Below are 15693 nucleotides of genomic sequence, written 5' to 3' on the forward strand. Positions count from 1 at the left end.
CGTGCAGCTCCTCAGGCTCAGCTTGTCTCGCAGAATTTTGTGCACATCGTCCACACCCTGTGCCTGCAGTGACACAGCAGCTCTGCCCTCGCACCTGGAGCTCAATGTGCTGATGTCAATCTGGCATTTGTCGAGATAAACGCGTCTGGGTGTCACCTGGAGTACGGCAACCGGCGATTACTGGCAAAGCCAACGCATAAATATTTCACTGGAAAGCCGGATTGTGTGTTAGTCTTTAACTTTTCCCCACAACATTAAAACAGCTAGTCATGAAACAAGCTGCCTTGAGCTCAAACATGAACTTCTGTATTTTTCTTTGGAAGGTTCAATTGGAAATTAGCGCTTAAGCATGGTCATGCAAGGAATGGGTTTTTAGACAGTTACTCTCGGGTGAAGCAGAAACTGGACGTGCTCCGACTGCGTTTCCTTAAGCGTGAATAACCCTCAAGCTGGATTTCCTTATTAACGTCTTAAACATTGGCTACTCCCCAAACCTTCTCTCTGGCTGCAGCAAGTTCGGTTTTCCGGTTTTAGCAGCAGCAGCAGCATCAGCCGTGGTGGCAGATCCCTCAGGAGCGGCCGGGTCCCTCAGGAGCCGCCGCCCCTCCATCCCCTCAGCGCCGTTTCCCGCCTCCCGCGCTCTCCCGGCCCCGTTGCCGGGCAACGCCCCCTCACCCCCGCTCCCGCCGCCGCTCCCCGTGCCTCGCTCCGATTGGCTCTCGCCGCCGCCGTCCCGCCTTTTCTCCCCGCTCATTGGCTGCTCCCGCGCGTGGGTCTCGCCTCCCGCGCCGCGCGGGCGCTGCCTCAGCGCTTTGGCGGTGCCGCCGTCCTTTGTCTCGCGGCGGCCGCCGTAGCGCAGCCCGTACGTGGCAGCGGGGCGGCGGTGGCCAATGAGCGGCGGCCCCGTGCGCCGGAAGAGGCGCGGCGCGGGCCGGAAGCGCCGCTCGGTGCCGCCGCCGGTCGCTCCGCCATGTCGCCGGTGCGGGCGGTGCTGGCGCTAGTGGCCGCGCTGGCGGCCCCGGCCGCCGCCTATTTCGTCAGCATCGACGCGCACGCCGAGGAGTGCTTCCTGGAGCGGGTGCCGTCCGGCACCAAGATGGGGCTCATCTTCGAGGTGGCCGAGGGCGGCTTCCTGGACATCGACGTGGAGGTGCGGCGGCGGCGGCGCGGGCCGACCTTGGGGAGCGGGGCCGAACCGGGGCCGGGCCCCGCGCGCTGCGGCCCCTCTGTGTGTGGGGCCACTCGAGAGCGAGCGGCGGCACCGGCGGGAGCGGGGCAGAGGCTCCCGCGGGGCTGCGGAGCGGGGCCGGTGCCGCCCGCGGGGCTGCGGAGCGGGGCCGGTGCCGCCCGCGGGGCTGCGGAGCGGGGCAGAGGCTCCCGCGGGGCTGCGGAGCGGGGCCGGTGCCGCCCGCGGGGCTCCGGAGCGGGGCCGGTGCCGCCCGCGGGGCTGCGGAGCGGGGCCGGTGCCGCCCGCGGGGCTCGGGGCGCTCCGTGCCGCCTGGCGGTGTGCGGCGGGCCCGGCTGAGCCGCTCGCTCGCTCTGTCACCCTTCCCGTGGGGTTTCAGCCTCGTCCCGGTGAATTGTTTGGCGGGTGCAATGAGCGCAGTTGCGCTCTGGAGTCAGGCGCTGCCTGTAGATGAGCAGTGTGCTTCCAAAGGGGTTGTGTTTAATCTGGGTGCTTGGCAGAGGGAAAGTTTTTGAGCGAATACTTGTTTTCAAAGAGAAATCAATTCAAGAGAATACTGAGTATGAATTACCTTCATCGTCTGATAGAGCTGGAGGTTTTTGTTTGGGATCTCGCAGATGTGAGAGTTGTTGCTGAGAGTTCTGTATCAGTAGAAAATGACACATGGCTGTGACAGGACAGGGACTGGAAGCTGTGAGATCCCTGCACGTGTCTCTAGCGGAGCTCAGCAGCAGTTTAGCCAGATGGGAATGAAATTTAACATCACAGTGACCCCGAGAGCTCAGAACTCAGGTCTTCAGTCCATTTCAAATGGTAACTGCAACAAAGCTCGACTGTATGTCTAAAGTCGATTGGAGAATGTCTTTTTTTTTCTTTTTGTTTTCCTTCAGACATCAGAGATAAGGTTTCCCCTGCAGTTGTTAATTTGACAAACAGCCAGGGTTTGTGGTTTGCTTGTTCTTGACTGCTTATCTTGACCACAGGAGGCCAGGGAGAGGGGCTTTTGTAAGAATTTCTTTACCAAGAAGTTGGTGAGGTTTTTAAAAAGAGATTTCTGTGCAGGGAGCTGCACCAGTGAGTTGTGGGAGGGAAGGATTGCAGTGTGCCAGGTTACAGAAGGTGTTGGTGCCTGTGGCTGGCAGTGCTGTGATGGTGCATTTGAAACCTTTGTGTTTGAAATAAAAACGTGTGATCCTCTGTTTTCCCCACACAGATTACAGGGCCTGATAATAAAGGGATTTATAAAGGAGATCGAGAGTCCAGTGGAAAATACACCTTTGCTGCCCACATGGATGGAACTTACAAGTTTTGCTTTAGCAACAGGATGTCCACCATGACTCCCAAGATAGTGATGTTCACTATTGACATCGGGGAAGCTCCCAAGGGCCAAGACATGGAGACAGAAGGTGAGGAAGAGTCCTGGAAGGAAATCTGCTCCAGCTCAGGAGCTTTTCCCTTCCTGCATGACTTGTGAACTTGAGTAGGGCTCTCAGGATTCCCGTTCCTTCAGGTGTAATTAGCTGTTCTCTTGCACAGCTAAAGTAGATGTTTTTAGATCTGGTTACACAATTTGAGGCAAAATCACCAGAGGATCCCTCAGCCATCTGCAGACACTAATGCTTCCATCCTTTAGCCCTTCATCAGTGCCATCCTCTGATTCCTAGTAGGCTCAGCAGTGTGTAGCCTTAGTTGATAAATGTGCTAATATAAAACTTTTCCTGTAGCTGTGTAAATGACTGTTTTATCTGCAGCCTTTTGTCCTGTACCTGTGTTCATCTCTTACACTTTCCTCTAGGTGGTGGAGATACCTGGGATGGTATGTGGACTGCTTTTTGAAAGCTCCTTAGCATCTTGTCTCTGGCACATGTTCATTCACTAACAGCTAACTTGGCTTTTTCTCTGTAACATTGGTTTGGAGCATGAGAATGTCTTTTTAATAAACTACCCCAAAGGTCTGATTCTGAGCAATGCTGAGCACCTGCAGGCTCCCATTGGCAGGTTTATACCCTGAGCAGCTCTTGGGATCAGGTCCTTGCACTGGCCATGGCAGTTTGTCTCCAGGTGCTTATTTATGGCTGACAGAAGATTTAATCAGTTTAGGTGAAATTGAACTAAAACCCTGAACATCCAAGAATGCTGGATGTTTTTGGCAGTGTTTGCTTTCTATTGCTAAAGGGGATATTGAGTAATCAAAAGCTTTTGGAAGCAATAAGCTGCTTGTAGGTTATGAATTATTACTGATGTATCAGGGGAAAAACTCAAACTTGTCATTTGCTGTAAAAAAAATGAATGTATTGTGTAGTGAGTTATAAAGTTTATTTAGAAATCACTAACTGTAGCTAGAAAGGCAACAAATTTTTGTTTTCTATTTTAGCAAGTAAACAACTTGGGCATGGAATGCTTGATGTATTTAAAAAATACCACATTCCTAACTTTTGATTTTTTTTTTTTTAAGACTTACTAAAATTTTTTATTGAGTCTGCATATATCTGTTGTAGATAATATTAGTGCAATAAGACAATTTTCTGAAGTGAATTTTGGAGTGTTTTTAGACTATCCCTGCAACTATAGTTTCTTATTAATAAAATGCATTTACTGCAATGACCAGTTGGCCATGAAAGTAAGAGATTTGAGATATTAGGACAATGAGTATAGTTTGCACAACTATTTAGATTTTAATTGTAACTTGTATGAATGTTGTTCTCTGATCCTCTCTTTTGACTGTTCCCCACAAAGTGTGTGTTTTGAATAGTTTTATTTTCAGACTGTGATCTGAAACACTTAATTTACAAATAAGACTGTAGTGAGGTAGCTTCCAAATCAACTATGTCCCTTGAAAGGAAAATATGTTGGATTTTGTGACTTTTAAAGAGAGCTGATTGCTCAGGAATTATCTGTGGAATGACACCTCAACCTGATGCTAGAAAACTTTGCAAATGACTTGCTTAATTTATAAATTTATGAGTGGGCAGTTCTTTGAGCATGGATGTATTAAAAAAGATCCTTTGATTGACAGTCTTAGATCTCTGAGCCTTCCATTTGCTGAACTGTCTCAAGCTGGTTTTGTGCTGCTGGTTTGGTATTTAACTCCTCTCCTGCTTTCACAACACAGCACAAGGGAAGGCTGTGCCAGCCCCCTGGGCATTGTGCCCCCTGAATGCTGGATTTCAGCTGAACATCCCAGGATGGGATTGTTTTTTTGCTTCAGAAAGTGATCTCATGATTTGCCAGCATCATGATCTTGAGCTAAATTCTCAGTTGTTCTATTTTTGTAAGCTTAACAACTAGGAAAAGCTGTCATGTTAAGATAATTTGCTTGGAATATATTGGATGATATTGGCAGAATAGATATTAGTGTGTGGTATTGATCTCATGCCTTCTTCCATTCTGTTCTCCTGGAAAAGTATGTGCTCACTGGAAATGTGGGGTCTGTACTGAGTCTGAATTGTGTCTCTTCCTGTTTGGATGTGGAGAAATGTTTTGTTAAAAATCACAGAGACACTTTAGGGAAGGTGGTGCTACAGAAACTGGACTTGGCTGTAAGGATAGAAAGTGTTCAGCTGTACTGTCAGACCTTCTGCAGCAGGAAATTACATTTCACTGTTCATAAATTCCTTGGAATTGGTGTTTTCAGTCATTAACAGACTTCCTGATGCTTCTGAAATTATTCTGCAGCTCATCAGAACAAGCTAGAAGAGATGATTAACGAGTTAGCAGTGGCCATGACAGCTGTGAAGCATGAACAGGAGTACATGGAAGTCCGTGAAAGAATACATAGAGCAAGTATGTGTCTGACTCCAATACATAGATTTAAATATCAAAGCTATTCCAACTGACTTAAAAAATCATAGTTTAAATCCTGAAGGGCTTGCCCATAGAGTAAAGAATGTAGGTGTTGCTTGCAGTCATCTTCAAATTGGCTTCTCCTCATGTAATGAGGGTTGTTACACAAAATAACATTTGCTGAAGTGATGTAAATCCTGCAGTTGTTTGAATGGTGTATTCATGGAGATATCATTTAATCCATGTACAAGGACATGCAGGGACAGGACAAGGTGGGGATGGTTTTAACCTGAAAGAGAGGAGGCTCAGATCAGATTCTGGGGAAAATTCCAGCCCTGGCACAGTGTGCCAAGAGAAGCTGTGGCTGCCCCATCCCTGGAGGTGCCCATGACAGGGACTGGATGAATTTTAAGGTCTCTTCCAGCCCAAACCATTCCTTGATTTGGCTCCCAGACTTTGGTTGAACTGTTCTTCACCCTTGAAGTGGATATGGTTTAATAATTGAGGCAAAATTGAAAATGTTTTGTTGAAATAGAGCAGAACTTCTGTTACTTCCATGGGTGAGCATCAAGGACAAGCATTTTTCATGAGAAAACACAACATTATGTAAAAGCACTGTCTCCTCAATTATTTGAAGCTACTAATATCTCCAGTTTTGAGACATTTGTTACTAATGGTCTGATTTAAGAAAAATCTGAATGTTTAGAACCAAAGATGATCTTGCAGAGATCAGAAATTCCCTGCTTGACTCTGAGACTGAAAAAGCAAGAGGCTTTTTTTGGCACCTCAGAGGCCAGAAGGGTGAGCAGAATAGAGAAAGATGCTGCAGTATATGTCCAAAGTGGGTTTAAAAACAAACTGTTCAGAAAATTCCCCCCTCAGATCTCATCTGTGAGGCTGCAGGGCCCTCCTGGGACACCTGTGATGACCTGGCACAAACCCAGTCCTTTATATTCAATATTCCAGTTTTATGGCAGAATTTTTTCACTTTAAAATGCTTTGTTACTTACTAATTTTTTTTTTTTTTCCCAACAGTTAATGACAACACAAACAGCAGAGTGGTTCTTTGGTCATTCTTTGAAGCCCTTGTACTAGTTGCCATGACACTGGGACAAATCTACTACCTGAAGAGGTTTTTTGAAGTCCGAAGGGTGGTGTAAGATCCTTCTGTGGTCCCAGATTTCAGTTCACTCTCTACCAAACATCCTGGTCACAAAAAAAAAGAAAAAAAAAAAAAAGTCATTTAGTTTCTGAACCCTCTTTACTGAACTGTAAAACTTATTTGCTTATGTTCCTTCCTAGTTAAGAAAGAAAAAAAAAAGAATTGTTTTTATATATCTTCTGTAGCAAAAGCTGTGCTGAAATCTTGTCACTTTATTGGCATCATATTTTTTTCCACTGAGATCTGCCCAGTCTGTGTGCTAAGCAAGGTCCAGGCAAACTGCAAACTCTGTAACTCACTCTAGTAACAAGCTGTTCTGTCTTTTCTAACTTTTTTTCCCTGTTTCCATGAGCACTTGCAGTTCTGTCCAGGGAAACGGTACAAGGCCCTAACTGTTTGCATTCTTCCATCCTGAACCCTGCAGTAGGTGTTATGAAATTGAAATAATCCCTTCTCCACTCACAGAAACTGCCAAGGAAAAGGTTAAAATTCATACCTAGTTGTTATTTAAAATATAGTCATCAGCAACTGTCTTCATGATATCAATTTCTTCCCAAAGTTCTTTTTAATTGAATAGTTGATGTGAAAATGCTTTTTTTTTTTTCTCTGCTCATCACCAAATGTTCCTTACACGGTTTTTAGTCTCTCAAAGGTTTTATTTGGAAGCCAATTGTGTGCAGTGTCTTGGCAAACACTTGTGAACCCTTTGGCTTTTGCAGGTCCAAAGCTCAGACTGTTTGCCCAGTGCCCAGGGCAGAAGTGTTCAGGAAATCTGGATTCCTGAGGCCAAAGGGTTCCCAATTCTGGGGGTTTAATCCACGCTATGCAGCCCTTGTATTTAAGTGCAGTGGCAAACTCTGCCATGATCTGATCAGAATTAGCATAATGCTAAATACTGGTGTGTTTTCTTTTTTTCAGGCACATGTAGATTTGTTTTTGTATAAAGTTACTTTCCTCAGTTATCTGATGATTGGTTTAAAAATTTAAGAAGCGTCTGATGTGGGTGCTGAGCCAGGATTATGTTGTGACTGATGTATATTAGTTGTAATCATTTTTGGGGGTGGGGTGGAGTGGGGTCTTTTCCAAGGGGGATCCTCTACAAGTAACACACAACAGTTTTGTACAATTAATTTAAAATTTGTTACAGGTTTTCATGTTCCAGGTAAAGTTTTTTCAACCTCGGGCAAACACTTGCAGCAGTTCTTCAGAGAGGTGGCTGTTACACCTTATTGCAACTGTTGTGTGCCAATATTTTTGTGTAAAACACTGAAAATTGAATTCTAAGATGTACATTTAAAAATTGCTCGTGAATCTAAATATGACCCAGGTTCGATAAATAAACAAATTCTTTAAAAAAAAGAAAGCTTTGTATTCTTTTTTTTTTTTTTCTATTGATACCTTAAAGAACTACAGATTAACACATAGAGTTTTTTTATAAATTATTTGTTTATGGCCATAAATTAAACCACAAGAAGTTCTATATTAACAAGAGGAAGAATTTCCCATTAAGGGTGGCAGAGCACTGGAACTGCCCAGGGATATCCTGGATTCATTCCAAACCCACCTGGATGTGTTCCTGTCACCTGCTCCAGGTGACTCAGCCTTGGCAGGGGGCTCACACTGGATGGCTCCAGAGTTTGCTCATAATCCTGACTATTCTGTGATTCCATGCTTTCTGAGAATATCAGGAATTTATCCAGAATCCATCCCACTTTGGGGGCAGGTAGAATAAATATCAATAACTCTGAACCTACATCTTAGGTTCTGGATACTCTGGGGGCACAGCGCTGCTGTAAGACCCGCAGAAGTACTTACAGAGGCAGCTCGCCATAAAAATAGGAATTTTTTGCTAAACCCAAAGTTGTTTTTTTGCCCCAGAGGTGAAACTCTGCGGGGGGGGTGGGGGTGGCGGAACCGATGTGCCGCGGAACGGAAGGTGCCGCGGTGTGTGCTTCCGCCGAGCGCCGCCGCGGCGGCCCGGGGCGGGGGAGCGGCGGGGCGGTGACACCGGCGGGCCAAGATGGAGGCGGTGACTGAGGGCGGCTGGAGCTCGCTGCCGCTGCCGCTGAGCCCGGGCGTGCTGCAGGCGCTGCGGGAGCTCGGCTTCCACCAAATGACCCCGGTGCAGGTGCGGGGGCTCCCGGGGAAGGGGGGGCCGGGCTGAGGAGGGAGGGCGCGGGCCGGTCGCAGCAATCAGCGGATCCTGTGACTCTGAGTGGAGCCGCCTCCGTGACTTTGCCACGGCTCTGCCTGGGTGATGTTCACGGCGAGCTCTGATACATCGGAGGAGTTTCACCTCTGTGAGGTTTCACCGCTTCACCCGCTCATCTGATGCTTCTCTTTTTCAGTCTGCCACCATCCCGCTCTTCATGAGTAACAAAGACGTGGCTGCAGAAGCGGTGAGAAGCTTTTCCTTCGCCCAGCTCGTTGTTTTTCCAGGCTTGTCTCTGGAACTGAGGGAGAGCTGACGCTGTTTCCACTCTCACAGGTCACAGGCAGTGGGAAAACCTTGGCGTTCGTGATTCCCATACTGGAAATTCTTCTCAGACGGGAAGAAAAATTAAAGAAAATGCAGGTGAGATTAAAATATTCAGTACTGAGTGTATTTTTATGATGTGCCAATAAGGTTTGAGAACTTCAAGAAAAGTATCCATTAGGAAAATTGCTTACCCACAGAGTGACTGTGCTCTTGCTCTTCAGTGTAACAGTAACAATAACTGTTTAAAACTTGGAAATAAAACTGATGTGCTCTCATTGCACTTAGATACAGCTTCTTCTTTGACATGATCAGAACAGGGTCCTGAGCTGTTAAAAAATGTCTCAAAATATGGAATACACTGATACACTGCAAGTGAGATTTGAGTGCTTTTTAGCATCCATTGACCTTGAACGCATTTTAGTGTGTAGGGAACTTCACTGTCATTTGCTGTTAAATGTCATTATTAGATGCTGCTCTTTTATCAGAGATACTTTACACATTGGTACAAAGTCTTTCATAGACATTTTAAGATGGTTTTTAGACTTTATTGTATTTCTGTGGGAATGTTTTGTCTGAAACCAGGCACAAAATCATGGTTCATATTCACTTAGGTTGGAAGGGAGAATTCTGCCCAAATGTTTCTTTTTCTCCCCACAAATTCCTGTTTTTCACGTGCAGGTTGGAGCTATAATTATCACACCAACGAGGGAATTGGCCATTCAAATTGATGAGGTGCTGTCACATTTTACAAAACACTTCCCCATGTTCAGGTGGGTGAATTTCATCATTTCCATCACCACAGTTCCTTCTGTCACTCATGAGCCAGCAAAACTTAATGATGACCCAAATCTTTCTGGTTTATTGTTTTAGTCAGATTCTTTTAATTGGTGGAAGGAACCCCATGGAAGATGTTGAAAAGTTTAAGGAGCATGGGTGAGTTGTTTGTTTGTCAGTGTCTCAGAGCTGTGGTTTTCTCCTTGTCAGGGTTTTCAGCCCAGAGCTGTGGTCCTGCTGGTGCAGGGATGGTGCTGCCAGAATCTTTTGGGATGAGCTGGGAAATGGTGGGGTCTGTTCCTGGAGAGAGGTACAGCATGAGGAGAGGCTCTTGTGTGACATCAGCACCATTTATCTGCTGTTTGGGTAAAGAAAGGGCTGGAAAGTGCCTTCACTGAACATTTCACTTCTCCTTGCTCATTAATTTCTTGAAATTAATTAGTGCTGATACTGATGATGAAGTTTTGAAGGAGTCCTATTTGCAACTGGCTGTTGCATGGAGGTACCAACTATTTCCTGTAGCTGATAGTTCCTTTCCATACTTGCTGTTTATATTCTAAATTATTGCCATAGGGGTTGTGCTTTCACCTGGGCATTTCCCCCCATCTGACAGGCACTGAAAAATGGATACAGTTAAAAGTGACAGAATCAAATTGTTCTATTGAAGAAGGCAGGGCAAGGCTATGCTGTGATAAAGTATTAGGAGTTCTCCCAAATTCCTCAGCCTGTACTTAGGGAATTGCTCTGTGTGTGCACCAACAGTGGGAACATCATCGTGGCCACCCCGGGGCGCCTGGAGGATCTGTTCAGGAGGAAAGCAGATGGGCTGGACCTTGCAAGCTCTGTGAAGGCTCTGGATGTGCTGGTGTTGGATGAAGCAGACAGACTTCTAGATATGGGCTTTGAAGCAAGGTATTGAAAAAAATTAATTCTGGTGGTTCTTCTGCAGTTTTAAGTGAGTTGATGTGTGATGGGTGTGAATGAGCGTGGCCTGCAGTGGCCTCCAAAGTTAATTTGTTCTTTTTTGTTCTTTCATCTTTGCTCTGTGACTACACAAAGCAGTTGCAAAGGGGGAAGAGAAATAGGAAATGTGGAGCCTCAATGAATGCAGAGTGAATACAGAGTGAATACAGAGTGAATACAGCGTTTCCTTTGTTGAGATATATGTTACCATAACTCTGTTAATGCTTGGTTAAATATCATTATTTACACATCAGAATGGCTTAAAACACTTTAACCAATAAGCTTTGATCTCTCTTTTCTCTCTCTCTCTCAGAGTTAAGATAATTATTTCAGTAGAAGTTTGCCATGTGATAACAAAGCCCATTTTGCTTGTAAAGTCCTATTTCCAATGCTTAAACCTCTCCCTGAGGGAAACCTTGGGACAGTTCCATTTTCCATGTGTTTACTTGCAGCATAAATACCATTCTGGACTTTTTGCCCAAGCAGAGAAGGACAGGTCTGTTCTCAGCCACCCAGACCCAGGAGGTGGAGAACCTGGTGAGGGCAGGGCTGAGGAACCCCGTGCGCATCTCGGTCAAGGAGAAGGGAGTGGCAGCCAGCAACACCCAGAAAACCCCCACACGCCTGGACAACTACTACATGGTGTGAGCCTGCCCTCTGCCACTGCTTCCTCTTCCCTCTCCTTTTTCCTGCTTCTATCAGGAAAGATTTTAAGTCTTGTCCACTTAGGATCGTGTTAAGAAAGGAGCCAAAGTCTATTTTCTTATGTTTTTCTTTTGCATTTTTTAGATCTGCAAGGCAGATGAAAAATTTAACCAGTTGGTGCATTTTCTTCGACAGCACAAACAGGAAAAACATCTGGTCTTTTTCAGGTAATTGTATTTGTGTTTCATTGTGAGAACAGTTGGGTGTTTAATTGCTTAAATTCCAAAACTATGTTCTGTGTTGCAAAGGACAAAAGTATTTTTAAAGTGATTGATTTTGACAGCTTTTTTTTAGAATATGGTGCCTAAAAAGAGATTGATCATTGCTTCATGTAAGGATTGTGTTATTAAGCAAAACAGGAATTTTATGCATTTTTAAAGTAAGACATTATAGATGATTATATATTAATTATGAAAATTAATGAGCATATTTTAAATAAAAATAGTGTATATTTTTGAAAGAGCTTGGGAAACTCTAGCTTGACTATCTAAACCTGATTAAAAATGCAGCATAACCTTTTGCTTTTATATCTTTATCACAACAGCACATGTGCTTGTGTGGAATACTATGGCAAGGCTCTGGAATCCCTAATTAAACAGGTGAAAATAATGAGCATCCATGGGAAAATGAAGCACAAGCGTAACAAGATTTTCACGGAGTTTCGGAAGCTCCCGGGGTAAGAACGTGGGAATGGGCTAAAGCAGTGAGGGGGAGGTGGTTCTGTCATTTCCTTTTGTCATTTCCTCTGCTGCTTAGTGTGGAAATACAGCTCAGGTGAGGATGCTCCAGGCTGGTTCTGAGTGTATTGAAAATATCACAAATTGTGCTGAGGTACCCAAAGTACAACCACAAACAAAGGGAAACTGTGACTGAGGCATCTCTACCCTACTTTAGATAATCCATGTGGCAGCACAGGATGAGAACACTGCACTGCTACTTGCACCATCACACATTAGCCCTGATGTTTAAACAAACTGGTAGGAAAAATAAGCTTTTCCTGATTAGCAACCAGAGTGGAAAGCCAGGATATTACTTTGTTAGTGTATGAACAAGAGCATGGCAACACAGTGCTGTAACCTGCCCACAGGGAAATGTTCTTTGGCAGCTTTGCAGGATGCTGTTAAGAAACTCTTGCCTCATCAATTGTCATTTGTTTTATTTCATGGGACCTGAGTTTTGGCTTTTTATATCATGAGAAAAATAATTACCAGCAGATTGTAAGAACAGCTGTTGAAAAGAACAGCATGGCAGTTTTGCAAAAATTGTCACTCAAGTCTTAAGTCTTTTGTTTAAACATTTATTATAGTACATTCAGCTGTGGTGGATCCAGTGCTGGTTTAAAATTTGAATTTGTAATAGGGAATTGATTTGTCTTAGAAATGTAATATAAATCACAAAAATTTTCATAACGTTATGTAGAAGTTTAGTTGGTGAAAGCTGCAATTACCTTATATTTTGTCTCTTAAAAAACTCCAAATGTTTTAAAATGTTTTGTTCCTTGCTCTCTAGTGAAAGTACAGAGCACACAGCTGTGAGGAGGCTGCCTCTACTCAAATAGCAGGTCAATGAAAATACACTTTTTCTTCTTCCTAGGGGCATTTTGGTGTGCACAGATGTGATGGCCCGTGGCATTGACATTCCAGAAGTGCACTGGGTGTTGCAGTATGACCCACCCAGCAGTGCCAGGTACAGCTTCAGATCCTGAGATCCTTTTTCTTTCTGTGTGGTCTCATTATTGTGCTGCTCAGGTACCAGTTAGGAACAAAAAGCTGCATAAAACACATGTAATCATTTCCTGGAGGTTAATTTGAGAGAACACACAAAATAGAGCAGGAGCAAGGGAGGCTGAAACAGTGCAGTTTTTGTTGTCACTGCTGTGAATTGAAATGACTTTTTGTGGTGTGTATGTGTCAGGTGGGTGATTTTGTGACAGTATCAGAGAAAGTGTGAGAGGTGACACTGGGGTGAAAGAGAAGAGAGATGAGAGCAGGGATGGAGCTTTTCAAGGAATGGTACATTGAAAGCTCACAGGAAAGGAGCTTTTCCTTGAATTTTAACTTTTTCTGTCATAATGCTTCCTCCAACTTGCTTGAACTTCACCCCCTTGCTTTAGCCCAACAATTCAGTGGGATTGCCACACATCTCTTGTGTTACACTCTGCCAATTCCTGTTGGTTTGGTTTAGTATTTTCCATCCCACAAGATTTGCCCTTTGCTGCCCAGTGTTGCAAATCAAGCTGAGCTCTCCTGGGTTGTTTCAGTGCCTTCGTGCATCGCTGTGGTCGCACGGCACGGATCGGCAACGTGGGCAGTGCACTGGTGTTTCTGCTTCCCATGGAAGAGTCCTACATTCACTTTCTCTCAATCAACCAAAAGGTGAGTAGGCTTTTATTCTACCCCAAAGCAGGGGCACAGACTTGCTGATGGAGCTTTGAAATCAGAATTTGTAAAACTTGGGGTCATACACGTGAGTGATGTTTTAGCAGAGGTGCAGGATTAAAAGATAAGAGCTGCTTATTAATCACCAAATGGAGATGGAACATGATTGCTCCAGTGTTACCTAGTGGGTTGTAAGAGAAACTTGTGATGCAGTGAGTAAGGAAAGGCCTTTTGTTCCTTGTTGTAAATTGAGCATTTGCAGGAGGGCAGTGCTGCCTTGTGGTCCTGCCCCAGCCCTGCCAGCAGCAGCTCACACCCTGCAGCCTCTCTGCTCTTTACTGGTAACTCCTACAACCTCCCATGCCTGCTCCTGCATTTGTGGGATTAATTGTGTGAGTTCTCTGGAGAGCTCCTAATGAGACCAGAGCTTGAGAATGCAAGAGATAAAGATGTTGCCTCTGTGGAGCTGCAGTGTGAGAACTCTGCTATGTGGGGCTGATGGGCAGCCCATGTGTTGGAGTCACCAAAGGGAAAGAGGCTCAGAGCTGACTAAGGATTAACTGGGCAAGAAACACTTTTGATGTTTCACAGTGCATTTCACACCATTTGGTTGAACTTTTCCTTTGGTTTTGTTGTTTATTTTCTGGTTCCCAGTGTCCCATGCAGGAAATGAAACCTCAGACCAATGTGTTGGATCTTCTTCCCAAGCTGAAGTCCATGGCCCTGGCTGACAGGGCAGTGTTTGAGAAGGGGATGAAAGCCTTTGTGTCTTATGTACAGGCTTATGGCAAACACGAATGTAACCTGATCTTCCGGATCAAAGGTAATTCCCTGCAGGGCTGGTGCCTCTTACTGTTTTTCTTGGATAACAACAGCATAGTGGGGGTGTTCATAACCTTCAACTACTCATTCTGGATGTCAAATTCCCTTCCTGCACCATCAGAATTTGACAAAACTTGTGTTTTTTTCAAGCAACTAGTTCCAGGAGAAAACAATTGCGTAGCTTGACCAAAGTCATGAAAGCACAAATAAAAGTGACTTAGTATTGTTGCTAGTATTAAGGCATAGAGTGCAAACAATACATTTTTTTCCCCTTTTTCAGTTAAATTGACTTTTTATCCAGCAGGAAACTGACTTTATAATCTTTATTTCAACAGATCTGGATTTTGCCAGTCTTGCCAGAGGTTTTGCATTGTTAAAAATGCCAAAGATGCCTGAACTAAGAGGAAAATGTTTTCCAGACTTTACTCCAGTCACTGTCAATACAGACTCCATTTCATTTAAAGATAAAAACAGAGAAAAGCAGAGACAAAAGAAATTAGAAGAACAAAGAAAAGAAAGAGAGGAAAATCAAGGGAAAAAGAAATTTGTGAAGAACAAAGCATGGTCAAAGCAGAAAGCCAAGAGGGAGAAGAAAAAGAAAATTACAGCTAAAAGGAAGCTTGAAGAGGTCTGTGTCCATTCCCTTAAACTGCAAGTGATTACTGTTGTCTTTCCAAGGGCAGAGCCCTGAGATTTTAGTGTGTGGAACTGGTGGCTGTAAAATAACTTTTTAGGACTTGGACAAGCAAAGCCTAAAATAATTATAGATGTTTTCAATGCCAAACACTTAAAACTGCACTGATGCTGGTCAGTAATAGGATTTTTATTTCTCAGAAGTGCAGAAGTAGGGCCTGAGGGTGGTTTTCTCAATTTTCAAAAAGTGTAGCTGAGAGTTACAGTTGCCTGGGCAGGAATTGAATATTATTTCCTGTTTGGATATTCCTGGCAAATTCTGATTTGTAATCTTCTCTTGTGTTCAGCTGTATAGAATGAAAACCTTTTGGTGTTGTGTTTAATTTGCTGTTTTTGGCTTCCAACAGGGCTCTGATATTGAAGATGAGGATATGGAAGAGTTGCTGAATGACACAAGACTCTTGAAAAGATTAAAAAAGGGAAAAATTAGTGAAGAAGAGTTTGAGAAGAAACTAACAGGCAACCAGAGGTTCAAAGCAGAAACTGCTGAGGACATGGAGTCTGACAGCTGACAGTTACTCTAACCACATTTTTACATTAAAACACTGCTTATTTCAATAAAACAGGATTGCTATAAAAAATGATACAGAGAACAGAGCTGATCTAATTTCTTCATAGAGACACCTGGCATCCCTAAAGACAGAGCCTGCAGTTGTTGGGATCAAAGCTGAAAGCACCACTCTGCTGTGGCAGGTTTCCAGCAGCAGCCTTGTGCATGTTTTAATTTTGGTTTTTTCAAGTACATACC

General features: G+C 44.3%; 2 protein-coding genes across 3 annotated transcripts; both read left to right on the forward strand.

Moving 5' to 3' along the window:
* The first annotated feature begins 913 nt into the window (after positions 1-913).
* Positions 914-7494, forward strand: TMED2 (transmembrane p24 trafficking protein 2). Of its 2 annotated transcripts, XM_079323082.1 has the most exons (5): positions 914-1150; positions 2400-2592; positions 2982-3002; positions 4862-4969; positions 6005-7494. In XM_079323082.1, exons 1-5 carry the CDS (start codon positions 971-973, stop codon positions 6127-6129), a joined length of 627 nt encoding a protein of 208 aa, XP_079179208.1. In that variant the 5' UTR covers positions 914-970; the 3' UTR covers positions 6130-7494. The 2 variants fall into 2 exon arrangements, with proteins under 2 accessions (XP_079179208.1, XP_079179209.1); XM_079323083.1 differs by lacking the exon at positions 2982-3002 and having other exon boundaries at positions 945-1150.
* A 627-nt stretch (positions 7495-8121) lies between these two features.
* DDX55 (DEAD-box helicase 55) lies at positions 8122-15525 on the forward strand. Its single transcript, XM_079322695.1, has 14 exons — positions 8122-8259; positions 8480-8530; positions 8620-8706; positions 9289-9380; positions 9481-9543; positions 10147-10296; positions 10800-10989; positions 11137-11219; positions 11597-11728; positions 12646-12738; positions 13313-13427; positions 14085-14253; positions 14588-14880; positions 15293-15525. Exons 1-14 carry the CDS (start codon positions 8152-8154, stop codon positions 15455-15457), a joined length of 1791 nt encoding a protein of 596 aa, XP_079178821.1. The 5' UTR covers positions 8122-8151; the 3' UTR covers positions 15458-15525.
* Positions 15526-15693: the final 168 nt, after the last annotated feature.

The sequence above is a fragment of the Erithacus rubecula genome, assembly GCF_903797595.1.
Source record: "Erithacus rubecula genome assembly, chromosome: 19".
Taxonomy (NCBI): Eukaryota; Metazoa; Chordata; class Aves; order Passeriformes; family Muscicapidae; genus Erithacus; species Erithacus rubecula.